We start from the raw sequence: 19,949 nt of genomic DNA on the forward strand, positions 1-19,949 counted from the left end.
AAATAAATAAATAAATAAATAAATAAATAAATAAATAAATAAATAAAATTTAAAAATGAATAAAAGTTCCATCTTGAACTAACTGAACTTGAGTTGCCTTTTAGCCATCAAAGTAGGTAAGTCAAATAGACTACATCAGATCACTTAGAATGTACAACATGATCCTGTCACGGTTATCAAGAAAGCATATACTGGACATTACGCTAAGTGAAATAAATCAGAAAGAGAAAAACACCTATATGTGCAATTTTAAAAAAAAGTAGTACTCACAGAACAGACTGGTGGCTGCCAGAGGCAGGAGGTACAGGATAGTGGTGAAGGAATCAGGTAAAGGGTGCCAAAAGGTACAACCTTCCAGTTATAAAATAAGTAAGAGGAATGTACAACACAGTGACCATAATTAATAATACTATACTGTATTATTCCAAAGTTGCTAAGAAGTAAATCTTAGAAGTTCTCATCACAAGATTAAAAAAATTGTAACTATGCATGGTGATAGATGTTAACTAGACTCACTGTGAAGATCATTTTGCAATACATACAAATATGCAATCATGTTATACCTGAAATTAGTATCATATGTTAATTACATCTCAATAACAAAAAAAGCATATATTTGTGAAAAGACAGGGAGAAAATGGGAAGGATATACAGCTAAATATATTAATAGTCATTAAATCCTAATGGTATTAAAAATGATTTCTTTTTGTTTGCATTATCTATACTGTTTTTTTAAACAATATGGATTATGCGTATTCTTTTTAAGAAACAAAATGTTTTAAGTTTTTAAATTCAGCCACTGAATGAAGAAAATAGTGAGATCAAAATAAAGAAACCAAAAGCCAGGAGTGAAACAGCTCGATTTTGGAGGCCGAAAAAGTGGGTTTCTGCCATTTCCTAGTTCTTCCTCTGATAAGAACTATTTGAATATAATGAATTCCATATATTTGCATTCAAACTTTCTCCATACAAAAGGAGCTGTCAAGGAAAAGTAGATCTAGTGATCACTGTCTAAACCAGACCTTAATCCACCTTCACAGGGCAAACTGACAAAAGCTCTCTCTGGTCCAGACTGCAGACAGTCTCAAGAGCCCACTTCTCATCTAGGAGGGGATGGGCTACTACAAGCACAGTATACTGCCTGTTGGGGCTTGCAAATTTATGACTGTCAACAGTGATTAAACCTACACTAATCTTGGGGGGCCTGGGTAGCTCAGTCATTAAGCATCTGCCTTCGGCTCAGGTCATGATCCCAGGGTCCTGGGATCAAGCCCCACATCGGGCTCCCTGCTCAGCAGGAAGCCTGCTTCTCCCTCTCCCACTCCCCCTGGTTGCGTTCCCTCTCTTGCTGTGTCTCTGTCAAATAAATAAAATAAAATCTTTAAAAAAAAATTGAAAAAAAAAAAACCTACACTAATCTGGTTTAAAAATTAAAATACAATGGCGCCTGGGTGGCTCAGTTGGTTAAGCAACTGCCTTCGGCTCAGGTCATGATCCTGGAGTTCCAGGATCGAGTCCCGCATCGGGCTCCCTGCTCGGCAGGGAGTCTGCTTCTCCCTCTGACCCTCCTCCCTCTCATGCTCTCTGTCTCTCATTCTCTCTCTCTCAAATAAATAAAATCTTTAAAAAAAAAAAAAAAGAAGGGCTTCCCCTCTTTCCTATTAAAAAAAAAACCTAAAATACATGAAAATAGATACCAAAATTATGGTCTTATCCAAATTTAAAATTACAATCTAAGCATACACTTGTACAGGGCACCTAAATTCTAGAGGGCAGGTAGTACTGCGAAGGGCCACTCTTTCCTTCCTGTAGGGATCAGTCTATTTTTCTACCTTTTACCATAAAGTTGCATTCTTAACTGTCATTCTTTTTTCTTTTAAAGATTTTATTTATTTGAGAGAGTGAGAGAGAGAGCACAAGAGGGGGTAGGGTCAGAGGGAGAAGCAGACTCCCTGCTGAGCCGGGAGCCCCATGCAGGACTCAATTCCGGGACTCTGATCCCAGGACTCCTGGATCATGACCTGAGCTGAAGGCAGTCGCTTAACCAACTGAGCCACCCGGGCGCCCCCTTAACTGTCATTCTTAACACTATGCTACACTCTGCATACTGAAATATGAAAACGGAAATGTGAGTTCATAAAGGCATTTTTCTTAATTTTATATTGTGAATATAGTAAGTCTATTTGAAAATATATTTAAGCATCTAGTATGTGCCAGGCACTGTTTCAGGGAATTGGAATGTATCAGTGAACAAAAGCAACAGAAATCCTTGCCCTCAAGGAGAGCACATTACAGTAATCTAGCAGCTAACATTTATGAAGCACTTCCATATTATTTGCCTTGTTTTGAACACTGTTCAAAATGTTTTACAAGTATTAACTCATAACAACTCTATGAGGTAGAAACTACTATTATTCTCATTTTACATGTAAGGAAACAGACACTGAGGAGTTAAGTAACTTGCCAAAAATAAGACAAGTCAAAGAAGAGTCAAGATTTGAACCTCAATAGTCTGGCTGTCAGTTCCTAACCTCTATGCCATTCTAATTCATGCAGCCACTTAAACATATTCCAAATAAATTCATTCATACCACATTCATATGCCAACAAATTTAGGCTCAAAGTATATTCTTACAGTAATACTACTTAGGTAGAGCTAAAGTAATTATTATCAAGTAAACTGATAAAAAGACATTTTTAGGATCATTTTGCCAATCATCATCCAAGTTTTTTTTTTTTTTTTTAAATAACAAATGATTGTTTTCCTAACCCAGCTTAGAAGGAAAAGCTTCAATTTTCAAGCAGAAATGTCACTACTTCGGTATCTGAAACCTAAAATTATTTTGTCAGTATTACAATTTTTTAAAAGTACAGTATTCTTAGAGATGGTTTTAAAATGAACCCTAAAGCTGTGATTTCTTTAAGGGTAAAAAAAATTTCTTTTTGGAATATGAAATGTTATTCTAGGGGCTCCTGGGTAGCTCAGTCGGTTAAGCAGCTGCCTTCAGCTCAGGTCATGATCCCAGGGTCCTGGGATCAAGCCCCACACCGGGCTCCCTGCTCATCAGAAAGCCTGTTTCTCCCTCTCCCTCTGCCTGCTGCTCTGCCTCCTTGTGCTCTCTGTCAAATAAATAAAATCTTAAAAAAAAAAAAAATGTTATTCTAGTGTATAAAACTAGACAAACTATGAAATATAAGACCCAATTGTCCAATTTAAGAAAGAGTGTAAAAAATAACAATAGAATGTAAGCCTTGTGGTGCTGACTCTGAAGAAAGAAATTAACTCAAATTATTCCATTAGAGATTCCAATTTTGGTTTGTCACATACTAGAAAAACTAAATGCTTTAAATTATCATTTAATTTTGACCATTCAGCAATTAGGTTAATATTTTTTTCTTAGTTTTCCTATATGAGCACAAAAGACATGAATCAACTTTTATAATTATAAATGATACTCAAGTTACTAATTTAAAAAATTCATATGCTATAGCCTCAAAAAATGGTCTACATGGCAAACTTTCTTTTCTCTCTCTCTCTTTTAAAGAGAGACAGGTGGGGGGGTGGAAGGGCAGAGGGGGGGAGAGAGAGAGAATCTTAAGCAGGCTCCACAACCAGCAGAGCCAATCTCATGACCCTGAGATCACGACCTGAGTCAAAATCAAAAGTCAGATGTTTAACCAACTGAGCTATCCAGGCATCCTTACTTGGTAAACTTTCTTAGATTCTGATTTATAAAAGAATATTTTTTAACACGCTCCCCCCCGCCCAAGAAAAGCAGCATCACACTTTAACAGGACAAGATTAGGTAAGGATTGCATGGAAATATGCCAGCTTCCTAGAATACAACTCTTAATGCAATCCACCATTAAGTTTAAAACAAATTAGATCCGGACAGAGAAAGGGGATAAGCTGTTATTTATATGACATGGCTACAAAATTCAATAAAAAAGAAAACTCAAAAAGGAATTATGTTCCCTATAGTCTCAGTCTTAGTAGTTGCTAAAACATAGATACCTCTTTAAACATTGAACACAGAAGCAGAGCAATTACCTAATAGAATAGTTTAAAAATACTGCTGGTTTACTTTACTTATCAACAAAACTAAATATGTTTTGCCCTAAAAATAACAAGGGACAAGTGCTTAGCTGACATCCAACTTTATATATGAAATCTGTTCAGAGAACATTCTCAGTAAGAGCCCATACTTCACTTTCTGGAAAGCAATTTGGCCATTTGACATGAAATATGTTCCTTTCTTTTGACCCAGTGATGTAACTCTGGAACTCATCCTTAGGAAATGCAGAACACATTGATGTACAATAAACTCTGGAAATTATTCAAATGTCCAATAATGAGGAAATGATCAAATATATTATGGTACAGCCACAAGATATGCCATAACAGAACAAATTAAAAAAGCATTAAAATGGTTTTATACACAGAAAAATGCATACACCATAATTAAAACAAACTAGGTATCCTCTCAAAACTTTTTAAAAAGGTGTTTAGATATATTCATTTAAAAAAGACAAAAAGAGGGCGCCTGGGTGGCTCAGTTGGTTAAGCACCTGCCTTCAGCTCAGGTCATGATCCTGGAGTCCCGCATCGGGCTCCCTGCTCGGCGGGGAGTCTGCTTCTCCCTCTGACCCTCCCCCCTCTCATGTGCTCTCTCTCATTCTCTTTCTTTCAAATAAATAAATAAAATCTTAAAAAAAAAAAGACAAAAAAAGACAAAAAGAAAAAAAACAAATAAATAGGGGCACCTGGGTGGCTCAGTCAGTTAAGTGTCTGCCTTTGGCTCAGGTCGTGATGTCAGGGTCCTGGGATGGAGCCTCCAGTTGGGCTCCTTGCTCAGCAGGTAGTCTGCTTCTCCCTTGGCCTCTGCCTCTCTGGCCCCACCCCAGCTCATCCTCTCTCAAAACAAATAAATAAATGAAATCTTTTAAAAAATAATAATAAAAAAGACAAAAAGGAAATACTTTGAAATGTTGACAGTAGTTAACCTTGGATGGTGAAGATAACAAGGTTTCTTCTATTTTATATCATTCTTTTAAAATTTTTACTAATGACCCTATCTTATTTTGATAATCAGAAAAAAATCTAAAAATAATACTTAAGTAGTTTTTATAGGTACAATGCATTTTCTATCCATGTTCAGTGACCATCCACTTTATCTCTGAGGTTAAAAAGCACTTTAAGTTGTGAGATACATTCTAAGTCAGTAATTTAAAATGGATTATTGCACTATAACAACTTCTTAATGAGAACATTTGGCTTTTGATATTCTAAGTCTGCATGGCAAAAATAATGGGAATGGGGATGAGGGTAAAGAACCTTGAAAGAGAAAGAAGCTCCTTGGCACGATGCCTCATGTGCTACAATTCCTAATGTGAAATTGAAGACCACCTCACTAGAAGACTATTTCTACAATAAAATTACAAATTTGCTAACCTATAGACTTGAGCCACAATATAGTTTCTTTAAAAACTATTTTCCCCATTCTTACTCCAGAGTAATTAGGTAATAAACACTCTGATCAAACCCAGAATTATTTCTGCTTTTTAAAGAAAATAAACATGGCTCAATAACCCAACAATGCTGTTAGCCAGTTATTTAAATGTCCAAACACAATATCAAAATATTCCACTACTCCTACTTTTATACAGATTATCATTCCTTCCCCAATTCATGCCCTCCAACATATATACAGACACACACATATATACACACATAGAGATACACACACACACACACACACACAGTCCTCAAATGTTAATCAACATGCTTAAGATGCTTGGGTTTAAACTGTTATCCAGATTCGTAACAAGAGTATATTTATGGGGCGCCTGGGTGGCTCAGTTGGTTAAGCGACTGCCTTCAGCTCAGGTCATGATCCCAGGGTCCTGGGATCGAGTCCCGCATCGGGCTCCCTGCTCTGCGGGGAGCCTGCTTCTCCCTCTCCCACTCCCCCTGCTTGTGTTCCCTCTCTCGCTGTGTCTCTCTCTGTCAAATAAATAAATAAAATCTTTAAAAAAAAAAAAAAGTATATTTATGAACAAATATATTTAAAAAAAAAGATTTTTAAAGGATTAAGATCTCCTAATCCACAGCTCTATGATTCTAGTCTCAGCTGGATTTTACAGAGGTAGACCAGAAAAGTAGAAAGGGAACTAACCCTAGGTTTTAATTTTATCTCTACTAGTTAGCAGCCTTAGGAATTTCACTTACTTTTCTGGATCCTCTAGCTACATCTATAAAATGAAAGTAAAATTAGACCACTTAATTAAAGTTTCTACAAACTCTAAAAAAAATGATTCTGGGGCGCCTGGGTGGTTCAGTCGGTTGAGCATCTGACTCTTGGTTTTGTTTGGCTCAGGTCATGATCTCAGGGTCCCAGCCCAGGTGGAGCTCCATGCTAAGCAGGGAGTCTGCTTTAAATTCTCTTCCTTCGCCCCTACCCATGCTAAAGAGCACATGCTCTCTCCCTCCCTCTCCCTAAAATAAATAAATCTTTAAAATAAAAAAATTCTAGATTCAAATTTCTACAACCGTTCCAAGTATCTCCTTTTCCTAATACTCAGCAGTAATAAACTTTTCCTTGGATTAACCAATTTGTATCAATATTTCACAAAAATGTAGACAAACTTTCATACTACTCATTTCTAAAACACACTGTTATCTTTAAGAGTTAGCCTGTAACACTTTGGTAAATCCTATTAAACATTTCTTATTAATTCCTGCAACCCATGTAAGAGCCTCCGTTAAAAATAAAGATTACTCAACATACATTACACATATAGAGCACATGATTTATTATGCAATAACTGCCAGAATACTTAGCAATGGGCAATATTTCATTCCCTAAAACTAATGAGAAAATTAAAGACTAGAGAGGTTTTTTTTAATGTTCAAAACAAAGAGAACACTTAGTACGTTGAGGGTGTCTATGTAAAAATATTAGATAAAATGAAGTATCATTCCATTTTCAAAACCACAAGAATATGAATTTTAGGAATGAACCTCTCTGTAAATAAAATGCCTAATTTCAGGGCGCCTGGGTGGCTCAGTCATTGGGCATCTGCCTTCGGCTCAGGTCATGATCCCAGGGTCCTGGGATCGAGCCCCGCATTGGGCTCCCTGCTCCACGGGAAGCCTGCTTCTCCCTCTCCCACTCCCCCTGCTTGTGTTCCTGCTCTCGCTATCTCTGTCAAATAAATAAATTCTAAAAAAGAAAAAAAAAATGCCTCATTTCAGAATAAACCAAACCCTATATATAACTAATTCACCTTCACAAACCTTTTGGGTAAGTTAAATGACATTTCTGAAATTTTTCTTAACTTTTAAGGCAGAAGATAAAGCCACAGTTTATGCAAAAAGTTGATTTTTACCAAAAGAAAACTGGCTTCACCTGAAGCTTTTCATACCTGGCAAGTTACTTTCTAAAGTGACACAAAGTACTCAAACCATCTATATTTGAGTCTACAAATCAAACATTTTATACAAAATACAAACAATAGTTAATTTTTTAAAATATAAGGCTAGGGCACCTGGGTGGCTCAGTTGGTTAAGCGACTGCCTTCGGCTCAGGTCATGATCCCAGGGTCCTGGGATCGAGTCCCGCATCGGGCTCCCGGCTCAGCAGGAAGCCTGCTTCTCCCTCCCCCACTCCCCCTGCTTGTGTTCCTGCTCTCGCTGTCTCTGTCTCTGTCAAATAAATAAATAAAATCTTTAAAAAAAATAAAATAAAATATAAGGCTAAATTTACTATTTTGGAAACATTGTTTTTATCTAAAAGTCTGTAAAAATCACCTTTAATTACTAACCTTTTCCTCACCCTCAACATATTAATAATCACAGGTTAAGTTAGAGGCTGAGATTTTTTTTTTTTTTAAGATTTTATGGGTGCCTGGGTGGCTCAGTTGGTTAAGCGACTGCCTTCGGCTCAGGTCATGATCCTGGAGTCCCAGGATCAAGTCCTGCATCAGGCTCCCTGCTCGGCAGGGAGTCTGCTTCTCCCCCTGACCCTCCCCCCCTCATGCTCTCTCTCTCTCATTCTCTCTCAAATAAATAAATAAAATCTTTAAAAAAAAAAAAGATTCTATTTATTTATTTGACAGAGAGAGATAGAGCAGGAACAACAAGCAGCGGGGAGTGGGAAAGGGAGAAGCAGGCTTCCCGCTGAGCAGGGAGCCCAATGTGGGACTCGATCCCAGGACCCTGGGATCATGACCTGAGCCAAAGGCAGATGCTTAACACCTGAGCCACCCAGGCGCCCATAGAGTCTGATATTTTTTTTAAAAAGGTATGAAATTTACGAGGTCTCTTTTTTACTCAGTATCTTAAAGGCTGTAACAACTACAGTCCAGAATTTTTCTAAGCCAAACCTACCCACATCATTATAATCCAAAACGAATTGTCTAATATAAAAAAAAAAAATAGTGGAACCACTAGTTCACTTTGAGTTCAACAGGGTTCCAGAAGCTCTGCTGTTAAAATAATCTAATACAATTTTTTTTTAAAAATGGGGGGGTACATGATGTTATTGTTACAATCCATAATTCCACTACTGGAGCCCACATTTGGATAAATCAGATTCAGGAAAGGAAATTACCCCAGCTAATTCCCTTCTGAATATTTTCAAAATGCTGTTTCTGCATTAAGGAAGTGTATCCGCTACAAATAACAACAGCTACCACTTACCTAGCCCCTTCTATGGGCAGGATGGTGCTAGTCACTTAACATCTGTCATTTCAGTTACTCCCCAGAACAACTCTTCAAGAAACCTATTATTATCTCTAATAGATGAGAAAGCAAGGCCTGAAAGAGGATACAAGGTTAAGTGGCAGAGCCAGATTGGAAACCCACAGTTCCTTGACTTCAAAGTTCTTGCTCACATTAAGCTACACCATCTTTGAAAAACATAATAAGCATGATTTTCATGCTTATGTCTTTAGAAGTTCTTCGAAGATTTACTAAACCTTTTCAGGTTTCCCAAGTATAACTACTCTGCAACAAATATAACAATTAATTGTAGTATACACCTACACCTACACTATATATTAATTCAGTCTTGTCAAAAGGACAGGGTTTACAAGGAGACTCCAATTCTTATCTCAAGGGAAAACCAGAAAATTTAGTTAACTGAGGTCTGATCTTTTCTGTATCATATAAAAGCTCTAGTACGGGGCACCTGGGTGGCTCAGTCAGTTCAGCGTCTGCCTTCAGCTCAGATCATGATCCCAGGGTCTTGGGATCGAGGTCCGCATCAGGCTCCCTGCTCAGTGGGGAGTCTGCTTCTCCCTCTCCCCCTCTCCCCTGCTTGTGCTCTCTCTCTCCTGCTCTCTCTCAAATAAATAATAAAATATTAAAAAATAAATAAGTAAATAAAAACTCTAGTATGGATATTTAGTCCAAAATTTTTTATTAATTTTAGTGCTATCATACACACTTTCCACTCTACTTGCTGCAAAGAGAGTCATCTCAAGCCAAAAACAAAAACATATCCCCAAAGCAGCCAAACAAGTACATAAATTTTCTTTTATACTTATATGCAACCTTCCTCAAAGGCAGTCTGGATCTCTGCTAATCTTTTTCTTCAAGTCTTACTCACTCTGCTGCTCCATTACTGCAGGACTAAGAGTCACATGTTACATATTTAATCCCACAAGGGAGCTGTTTGAATCATTCCTGTAACCAAACCAGTTGGGCAACTAGACTAGTAAATAAGGATTTCAACCATCATCTAAAAGATGAAGAACTGCTGCCATCTCTCTTTAGCATAGTTCTAAAGCTTGTCCCTGACAAGTACAAGCACCTATCAGCTAAAAGTGAATCACATCAACTCCTGGCCTCTAAATTAAGATTGAAGAGAATCTTTCTCTCTTATTCCTTCCCCAACTAACCACCCAAGCAAAATTTAATAATCATCCTTCCACTCAATCACTGCTGAATAAACACCACATCGTATACAGGTTCCCAGGGCAATTTCCCTCCTAGACACCATTTCCTGGGCCTGAAATAAACTATGCTCCCGCCCAGTCTCTTCCCTTCCCTCCCTTGCAAGTAAGAAACACCCTCATAAAAGATCAACCCCTCCTTTTTCAAGGAAGTTGAGTGACTACAGATCCATCTTTTCCGACTACTGGCTCTGGAAAAACAGAAACCCGTAACTGCCTGGCTAAATAAACACTACAGACTACAGTGGACTGGATTGGCTGGAGGGGTTTCTCCCCAGTTTCTACCAGCGAGCCCAACAGCAATGAACTTGATCTCCGCCCCTAGGGGAACGACTGAAAACCAGTAACTAAATTACAGGGAACAAGCCGCCCACGGAGTTCGGGAAGGAGCCCACACGGGTCTCCTGCTTTCCTCACGATGGGGCTCTCCGTCCCGAGCGGCTACTTGAGGGACACTCTGGAGCCTCACGCTTTCTCACGGGACTGACAGCTCGCCAAATCCCACCCTTCGGGGAAGTGACAGGCTGAAGTTAAGCCTGCAGGTGCCCCCACAGAGCAAACCCGAAGGAAACCCAATCCTTAAAAACGAGACAAGGCCAACGTTACCCCTTCCGAGCCCCGGCCGCGCTGCGGACCTAGCCTTTTGTAGAAGGTGACTGAATGGAATTAACTCTTCGGCTGCCGATCTCCACGCTACCGCTCAGGCACCAACACGCGGGAACTCCGAACCCCGGCCCCCGCGGAGGTGACAGGAACGGCTTGCCTCCTCCCCTCGTCCCACTCCCATTAGCCCCATCGCGCTGAGGGCAGCCCCAGCCCGGGGCCTTCGGGCAAGCGCCGGGCCGGACTCGCGGGCTGCGGCGCCCCGGGAGGGTGAGCGGGCGGCACTCACCGCGATGACATTGACGAAGGTGGTCTTGCCCGAGTACTGCAGCCCCACCAGCGTCAGCTCCATCTCCTCCTTCCAGAAGAGCGAGCGAAACCAGTCCAGCAGGCGGGAGATGAGCGCCAGCATGATGGCGGCCGGGAGGGAGAACGGACGGGCGGGCGGGAGGACAGCAGCAGCGACGGCTCCCACACGAGCGTGCCTCAGCCCGGACCCCTCAACGGCTCCTCGGGGCCGCGGCGCACCACTGGCGGACACGGGCGGGCGGCGGCGGCCGAAGCCAGGAAGCCGAGCGGGTCATATGACTCGCCCTGCCCCACACGCTCGTCCCCGCGCCACCGTCGGCGTCCACGGCAAGAGCGACGTGGGCTGTCCGGCCAGGCGCGCCCACCGCCTGCAGCGCCACCTGCTGGAGCCTCCCTGCAGCACCGCGTACCCGGGAGCTGCCCTTGGGCTCCCTACCATCCCTCCCTCGCTCATTTACCTTGGTTAACTCATCATTCTTTCTGCAGTTGTTTATTGACAGTCGGCTGTATGCAGAAAGTCTTCAAGACTCTGGGAGATTCAGTATGGAATAAAGATGGGAAGCCACAAGTGTTTATCAAGAGGGAAATGATTAAAAAAAACTGTACTGTGGCCCCAAAAGGGAATATTATGCAGTTATAAAAACAAACGAGGAAATTCTCTGTGAACTGATAATGGAATGATGTCCAGGAAATGTTTTCAAGGACTGTAAGTGCAAAGTATGTGCATATATACAAGTATGTATTGTATTTGCATAAAGAAATCCTGGAAGACCAATAAAAAGGAAGGATAGAAGAAACTGGATGGCCAGAGACAGGAATGGGAATGAGATTTCTCTAGGTATCTTTTTGTATCATTTTGACTTTCAATCATGGAAATGAGTTGCCTGTTCAAAAGTTTAACTTGATTAAAAAATAAATTTAAATATCTGCAAGGCTTTCATACTAAAAAAAAAAAAAGTCCTTGCCCTCATGGAGCTCACATTCTAGTGAGGAGACATATAATATAATAAATATAAGATATAATGCCATGTCATGTAGTACCAAGCATTATAAAGAAAACTGAACAAGAGAAGGACACAAGAGTAGCAGTGTTCTAGTTAGGATCAGAGTAGACCTCTCAGAGGAGGTAGCCCTGGATGGGAAGACTTGGAGGAAGTGAGAAAGAGAGCCAGGCACAGATCTGATGGGAGCACATTCCAGGCAGAAGGAAAAACAAAGACCCTGAAGGGGGAAGGAGCATGACTGAAAAACAATCAGCATGGCTAGCTCGTTAATAGGCAGGGAGTAGAAAGAGATGTGGATGGAGAAAGAGGCAGGGACTAGAGGAAATAGGACATGGTGTCCTTAGTTCAGATTTTATTCTTGGTGAATGAATCAATTTATACTTTTAAAAGTGAGCTCTAGGGACGCCTGAGTGGCTCAGTTGGTTAAGCATCTGCCTTCAGCTTCTGGAGTCTGGGATCAAGTCGGGAGTCTGCTTCTCCCTCTCTCTGCTCCTCCCCCTGCTCATGCTCTTGTGCTCTCTCTGTGTCTCTCTCTCAAATAAATAAATAAAATCTAAAAAAAATTTTTTTTAATTTTTTAAAAAGTGAACTCTGGTAGCTCCATGGAGAATTGGCTATGGGAAGGCATAATGGATTGAACTGTGTCCCTCCAGAAGATATGTTGGAGTCCTAACCCCCAATACCTCAGAATGTGACCTTGTTTGAAAATAGGGCCATGGCAGACATAATCACTGAAGATGGTCATACTGGAGTAGAGTGGGATTTTAATCCAAAACAACTGGTGTCCTTATAAGAATAGCAGAGGATACACAGTCACAGAAGAGGAGAAGATCATGTGACGACAGAGGCAGACACTGAAGTGTTGCAGCTGCCAGCCAGGGAACACCAAGGATTGGCCAGCATGCCACCAGGAGCTAGTGATGAGGGAGCAGAAGGCTAGCTGAAGACAAAGCACAAGCTGACACCCTACAACCTCCCCCCACACCCCCACTCCTGGGTGGGACTTGTGTGACATTCTTCCAGGGATCTCCCAACTAAATGTTAATACCTTGCTAGAGGGGAAAACAAGCTTAACTTGACAATGGCAAGACCCCTGGGTATCTTATAAGTATCTTTTAGGTGGGTTCTCTTTAGCATATGAAAGTTCTTCTGAAACCTCCCTTTTCCTTACTTCCCCCAACTCCTGGGTATATAATCAGCCACTCCTCAAGACCCCAGGGGCAGCAGCTCTTTATGCCCACGGGTCCTCTGCCCATTCCCATGCTTTAATAAAACCACCGTTTTGCACCAAAGACATCTCAAGAATTCTTTGTTGGTCATTGGCTCCAGACCTCACCCCACCGAACCTCACCTATATTCCAAAACCACATCACTAGGGGAGAGGTGTGGGACAGATTCTCTCTTAGAGCTTCAGAAAGAACCACCTTGGCCAAGATCTTGATCTTGGACTTGTAGCCTCCAGAACTGTGAGACAAACTGTGGTTTTTAGCCATCCCGTTTGTGGTTCTTTCTTATGGCAGCTCTAGCAAGCTAATGCAGAGGGAAAGAACAGAAACAGTGAGATGGTTAGGAAGCTGTTGTATTAGTTTAAGGGAGGGATGATGGTGGCTGGAACCAAGACTTTGTAGGTACTTATGTGCTGACCATCACAGAGCTTTCATTCCGGTGGGAAGGACAATGAACCAATAAACACTAATTTTAAAATGAGAAATTGAACACTCCTCAACCTTCGCAATTATTGTAATTCCCTTCACCTCTAAAACCATTTAATGAAAAAGTCATTCTTACCTTCCATTTCTAGTTTCCCGTAAAAAAAACTATAGATTATTTTTTGTCATATAAACACAATATTATGTTTGTAAAATATCAAATAATACAGAGATGTGACAAAGAAAAGGTAGTCTATCTGTTGGCATCCTCAATCCCCTCATCTTTGAAGTAACCCATTTTAACAGTTTACTCTTTTTTTACCAAATAAACACATAATACAAATGCGTGATGGTTTTCTCTTATGTACAAAAATAGAAACATGTTGTAAGCATTACTCTATAGCTTCCTTTGTTCACTTATAGTTAAGTACATTTTATTTAAAATGAAGGCAATACCTTCTACCAGCTCATCCACCAAGGCACCAAGATGATACCTTGTGACTTCCTCATCCCACCCAGACCCAGCACCCAGTAAGGAAGGGTTTGCATCACAAGATCCTCCTGGCCAACTTTTTGGCCCAGACTGAGGCCCTGATGAAGGGGAAGTCAACAGAGGAGGCCCAGAAGGAGCTGCAGGCCACAGGGAAGAGTCCAGAGGCCTTGGAGAAGCTGTTGCCACACAAGGTCTTTGAAGGAAATCAGTCAACCAACTCTATTGTGTTCACCAAGCTCACGCCATTCATTCTGGGAGCCTTGATTGCCATGTACGAGCACAAGATCTTCATTCAAGGTATCATCTGGGACCCGCATCAACAGCTTTGACCAGTGGGGGGTGGAGCTGGGAAAGCAGCTGGCCAAGAAAATCAAGTCTGAGCTTGACAGCAGTAGCCCAGGGACCTCTCACGACGCTTCCACCAAAGGGCTCATCAACTTCATCAAGCAGGAGCGTGAGGTCAGAAGCCAATAAACTCATGCCCGGCTGCAGTCCCTGTTGTGACTGGTCCTTCTTGTTGCTCCTCCCCAGAAATGCACTGCACAGTCCTGCCCAGAGCCGCCTCTGGTTGCGGGCTTGGAACATAAGCCCTTTGGGGGAAGCTGGTCTGGAATTGCCACCCCACCCTTCCATGTCCTCGTGCCCTCTGTTTTACAATTGGCTGTTTCAGTACAGCTGATGTTTCTGACCATGTTCACTTTGTTCATGTACCAGATAGAAAAATAAAGATGCCACAAAGGAAAAAAAAAAATGAAGGCAATAAATACTCAAAGTAAGTGTTTCCTAATATTTTACTACGATTTACTATTATCTATTTCTTGAAGCTATTTATATATATTATATCCATACAATGGAAATACCATATAGTGGAGTTACTGTACATGTCTTCCCAATTCTGAGTTCATTCATGTTATAGTGGTAGCTTGAAATTGGCCCTAGTAGGAATAGTCACACTATGAAAATTGGCAAACATTACAAATCAGGATTCCACCCTTCCTTAGAAAACCAGTTGTTAGACATTTATCAACACACCGTTGATAATACCTAAATCATAGCATTAGAATGATGATTAAAATAATATTAAGTTAGACTAAGTAAGGATAGTAAAACACAGGATGTTATACTTATTACATATAGCCCTAAGTAGTTAGAATGGCTGATTGTGATTATCAGCTCCTCTACCCATCAGCTGTGTGAACTGTCAAAGTTGCTTAACCTCTCTGTGCTTCTATTTATTAACATTCACTAAAAGCTAGTTACTATTTCCAGGACATAGTGTCTCGGCACATTTTGTTAACAATTCCAGGACTCAGTTTCTCATCTGTAAAATAGGAATAAAGATACCATCCTTAAAAAAATAAATAAAATAAAATAAAATAAAATAAAGATACCACCCTTAATTGTTTCTTTAATTGAAGAGGCAATTTCTGCTGAACTCAGTCTAGTAGTGTTCTAAATCCTATGGGTGCACTCTTGCCTTTGAACTTTGTCTCAAATTAAGTTAAAAGAATGGGAATGCAGGATCACGTGCTCAGACACATTCAAAAGTCATGTGTAAAGGCCAGGAATCCCAGTGTCCTGTGAGGGTGGGGTAAGAGATAAGATGGACCGATATGTTTGCCTTATGGCTATTGTAATAAGAAACATAAAATTCTATGCCATCAGAGCTGGATGCATCTTTGAAGACCATTCTAGTTTTGGCTATCAGAAAACTGAGGCACAGATGAGGTAATATCACAGTTAGGGACAGGATTTTAAATTGGAATCTCCTTAAGGACAGGGACCATTTCTACTTAAATCAATGAAGTCATTTTGAGCAAATGAGGCAGTCACTATGGGGATTCTGAAGTCTAGTCTCTTAGGCATCTGTTTTGTTAGCTTCACACTTGTCTAACAGGATAATAGTTTTGGCCAAAGAATAAAATAGGTGTGACATATTCCATATGTTCCCACTGGCCTGATTATCAGCCTCAGAGCATCTTAAAATGACAGCAGCTGGGCTTCATCCACAGGATATTTCTGCATGTTGTCCGAGTCGGTCAAGGATCCAAGATTTTTCATTACCCATGTATGTCACTCCAAGTCATATAGATAGCCCCCTGAATCTGCAAGGGGCAGAAGGTCAGCTCTGCCTTTTAAAAGGATACTGTTGACCTCAGGAAAAGGGAAACAAGAAACAGGGAGTTCTCTTTAGAAATGTCAGGGAGGAAGAATTGCTGTCCTCTCACAAGTCCTTCTAGCTGGACTCAGAATTGAATTTACTTGAGACAGATTCACACGAGAAAAATAAAATTTAATAGCATGCATACAGGGAATCCACACAGACGTGGAAATTCCAAAGACAGTCAGGCAAAGTGAGGTCTATATGTCATCTTGAACTAAGGAGAAGGGGGCAGGGGTCTGGGACTTCAGAGGAAAGGAATGCATTCATAGGGCAATATGAAGAATAGATGTTTGTTTGTTTTAAGGATTTCGTTTTTTTAAAGTAATCCCTATACCCAACTTGGGGCTCAAATTCACAACACCGAGACCAATAGTCAAGGGCTCTACTGACTGAGCCAGTCGGGCACCCCAGAAGTTTGGTAATTAGATGTTCACCCTATGATACAGATGGGTCACTCAGATAAGATTTATCTCTGCTAATAATCCTTATTCTAGGAAAGCCACCCAATTTAGATTCTTCTAGGTTTGTAAGAGGGGCAAAGTTTCTCTTGAGCCTGTGGGATTCCAATTGCTCTCAGCTCAGAATAATCCATCATGCCAAATGGTCCATCTTAGGGTAGTCTGCCTTCACCCCTACAGAAGGAACGCTCCTCATTATTCTAAAACTGAGCTGGTCAACCCCAGGTTAAGAAAAGCCAATCATGTGAGAATGCCATAGGTGGAAAACATACTTAATGCAGTGTGGGGTGGAGCAAAGAGCTCTCTGCTAGGAAGGACAAGGCTTACGTTGAATAAGAAGTTCTTATTTTCACTTTAAGACTACATAACTGTGTGATCTCAGGCACCTCTCCTTTCTGGGCTTCAGCTTCCTTATGTATGAAGTGAAGGTTTGGGATAAGATAAAATTTAAGAAACTTTTACCTCTAAAACCTTATAATTTCATAGCAGCCCAACTGAAATGTTCAGAAAGGGATTCCTACATGAAAGAAGAAGTAATTTTTTTTTTTTAACAGCTTTTATCTTGGACGGGTCTAGAATTTTAGGTTTACAGAGAATTGAGCAAATAGTATGAAGAGTTCCCATAATCCTCTTCCCCTTTCATACTTTCTCCAATTATACTTGTAAAATTTGTTACAGTAGTTAACAATTGATGAACCAATATTGAAACCTTATTAACTAAAGTCCATAGGGTAATTAAGATTGTTTTTTAAAAATGGGAACAACAGGTCTAAAATGGAATCCCTTGCCCCCATTTTGGCAAACCAAGACTTAACTGCAGGAATGAGACCTTTAACCGGTCAATCTGGAATTTCCTGATCAGCGCTAGTGAGGTAGACCCTGGCCCTGGCCCAAAGGAAGGTGACCTTACCTGGAATAATCCTTCCTTTGCTTTTACTAATAACTTCCTTGTCCTGCCCCGTTTCTGCCTATAAAAGTCTTCCATTTTGTGCAGTCCTCAAAGCTCCTTTCTACTTGTTAGATGGTATGCTTCCAGATTCATAAGTTCTTGAATAAAAGCCAAATAGATCTTTAAATTTTCTCAGTTGAGTTTTGGTTTTAACACATTTGGTGGCAGCAGTAGGATCCAAAGCGGACTTCTGATGGCATTTGGAAACGAGAAACACGGGCATAGTACCGGTGGAACACTGTGAGTTCTCTGTCTCACTGTTTCTCAGGATAAGTTCTCTCAGTTCTCAGCTCTGCTCCCTGTCTCATTGGTTTTCCACCGTTCCCTATTTGGTTGGAAATTCCAGTCCCTGCTTTTGTACCCAGATCCCGAGATTTCATATCGGATACTCCTGGTGGAGGCTGTGGTTCCCCATTTGTTTTTGTTGTTGTTTAAATCAGACTACAGTCTTCATTCTTTGGAGTCTGCTGGTTCAGTTCTTTTCCCAGTCCCCAGATTCCACGTGGAGAACTTGGTGGTTACTGGCTGAAGATGGACTGTGTCCAATTGGTACCAGAGCCAGACTGGGTTTGGGATCAGACTGAGTCTGACTTAAGCTGGGTCCAGTGAGTATAGGCTATTGCTAATGGGAATCTCAGAAGCCAAAAGAGCCACAAAATTGGTGGTCATGAGCCAAACATTTAAAAGCTGTTAGAGTACTGGCCACCTAACTCCAATAGTCCTGTGTTATGATAAGTTGGTCATGGAATGGGTTAGACAGATACTAGGTAAAATTTGCGTGCAATGAGGTACACAGAATCCCCAACCCAGAGGCACATCTGTTTGAAGTATTAATCTGGCTTCAAGAAACACAGAAACTCTTAGCTAAAAGAAATGGGATTTTTTAAATCTATAGTTAAGCACAGGGTGCCTGGGTGGCTCAGTTGGTTGAGCATCTGCCTTCGGCTCAGGTCATGATCCCAGGGTCCTGGGATCGAGCCCTGCATCGGGCTCCCCTGCTCAGTGGGGAGTCTGCTTATTTCTCTCCCTCTGCCCCTCCTCCTGCTCATACACACTCTCTCTCTCAAATAAATAAATAAAATGTTAAGCATACTAGTTCAGCATGCCTGCTTATTTTATGTCTAAAAATGATAATCCCAGAAAGCTGTAGATATCTACAAAAGTGGCAAAATCTTACTTAAAAACCTAGAATTTGCAATGGTCATTATGGGGAATATGCCAATTGGTAAGATTGAGAAGTCCTGAATTAAACTGAATGGAATACCTATTTTAACTGGTATGCAGAAGCTTCCAAGATTTCAAAATTGAAATTTTGAATCTCATTGAAAGAGTCATTACAAAAGGCTAATGAAAAGTTAAAGACACAAGAGGTACCTAAGACAGAAGACTGAGACTCATGTGACTCTTTCTACTCCCTCTATCCTTTACCAGAGTGCTCCCAGTCCCCTAATCCTCTCTCTGAATTGCCTTTCCACTCTAAAGAGACTATTAAATAGTTACCTTTTAAAATAAAAACACCTGAGGTTGCAGGAGGCCCTCTTTAAAAGACACCTCTCACTCCTTGGTCAAAGGTGAAACTTAGGGCTGTAGGGAAAACATTTTCTAAACCTAGGGTGGATCCCAGAAGTTTTTGGAAGAACTTTGAGTCATTATCAGGACTTACGCTCCCAGGCTGCCAGATCTTTATCAGTGCATGTACATGTTGGTAAGACCTGGTGAAGCCCAAAAATGGATGCAGGAAGCAAAAATGGCAAAACCCCAAGGATGATATTTGAGATCCTTGATCTTCAGTAGGTTTCCCTCATGGACCAGCCAAACCTGGCAAAAGAGCAATCGATCTTTTATAAGCCATTCAGAGAGTCTTCCTTAACTGCATTGATTGATCTAATATCCACACATGCAAACAAAAGAAAGATGAATCTGTGGCCGACTTTAAGACCTGTTTGGAAGCTCTCTTCCGATGGTATTCTGGGTTCCATACAACAAAGAAGGTCATCCAACCTGCTCTAGCTGCCCTACTTGTAAATGGATTAACTCCTCAGATTAGTGGATTGGTAAAAGGGCAGAAAATGAGATGGGAGGCCACCAGCCTGACTCAAGTCATGGCCATAGCTGAGTACTTTGAAAGGACTTTGGAACAACAATGTAAACGTAGGTCTGCCAGCTATTTGCTTCAGAGCCACGCCAGCTCCAAGGTGATGTAGGAGATGTTAGGGTTCGAAGCCGATGGCCAAGAAAGAATTCTTGAGACATCTGTGGTGCAAAAAGGTGATTTTTATTAAAGCACGGGGACAGGACCCATGGGCAGAAAGAGCTGCACTGGGGTCATGAGGAGTGGCCCTTATATACTTTCAAGTTGGGAG

The 19,949-nt window shown here is 40.9% G+C and overlaps 1 protein-coding gene and 1 pseudogene across 1 annotated transcript in view; one reads left to right on the forward strand and one right to left on the reverse strand.

The window, feature by feature from the left end:
* Window positions 1–11,149, reverse strand: part of ARL8B (ADP ribosylation factor like GTPase 8B) — a 58,260-nt gene extending 47,111 nt beyond the window's left edge. Inside the window, exon 1 of the mRNA XM_034998622.1 lies at window positions 10,850–11,149. Within this exon, the coding sequence (XP_034854513.1) occupies window positions 10,850–10,972 (123 nt within the window). The 5' untranslated portion in view covers window positions 10,973–11,149. The remainder of the gene's footprint in view (window positions 1–10,849) is intronic.
* Window positions 11,150–14,029: 2,880 nt separating this feature from the next.
* LOC118005440 lies at window positions 14,030–14,489 on the forward strand (annotated as a pseudogene).
* Window positions 14,490–19,949: the final 5,460 nt, after the last annotated feature.

The sequence above is a fragment of the Mirounga leonina genome, unplaced genomic scaffold, assembly GCF_011800145.1.
Source record: "Mirounga leonina isolate KUSES-001 unplaced genomic scaffold, KU_Mleo_1.0 Mir_94, whole genome shotgun sequence".
Taxonomy (NCBI): Eukaryota; Metazoa; Chordata; class Mammalia; order Carnivora; family Phocidae; genus Mirounga; species Mirounga leonina.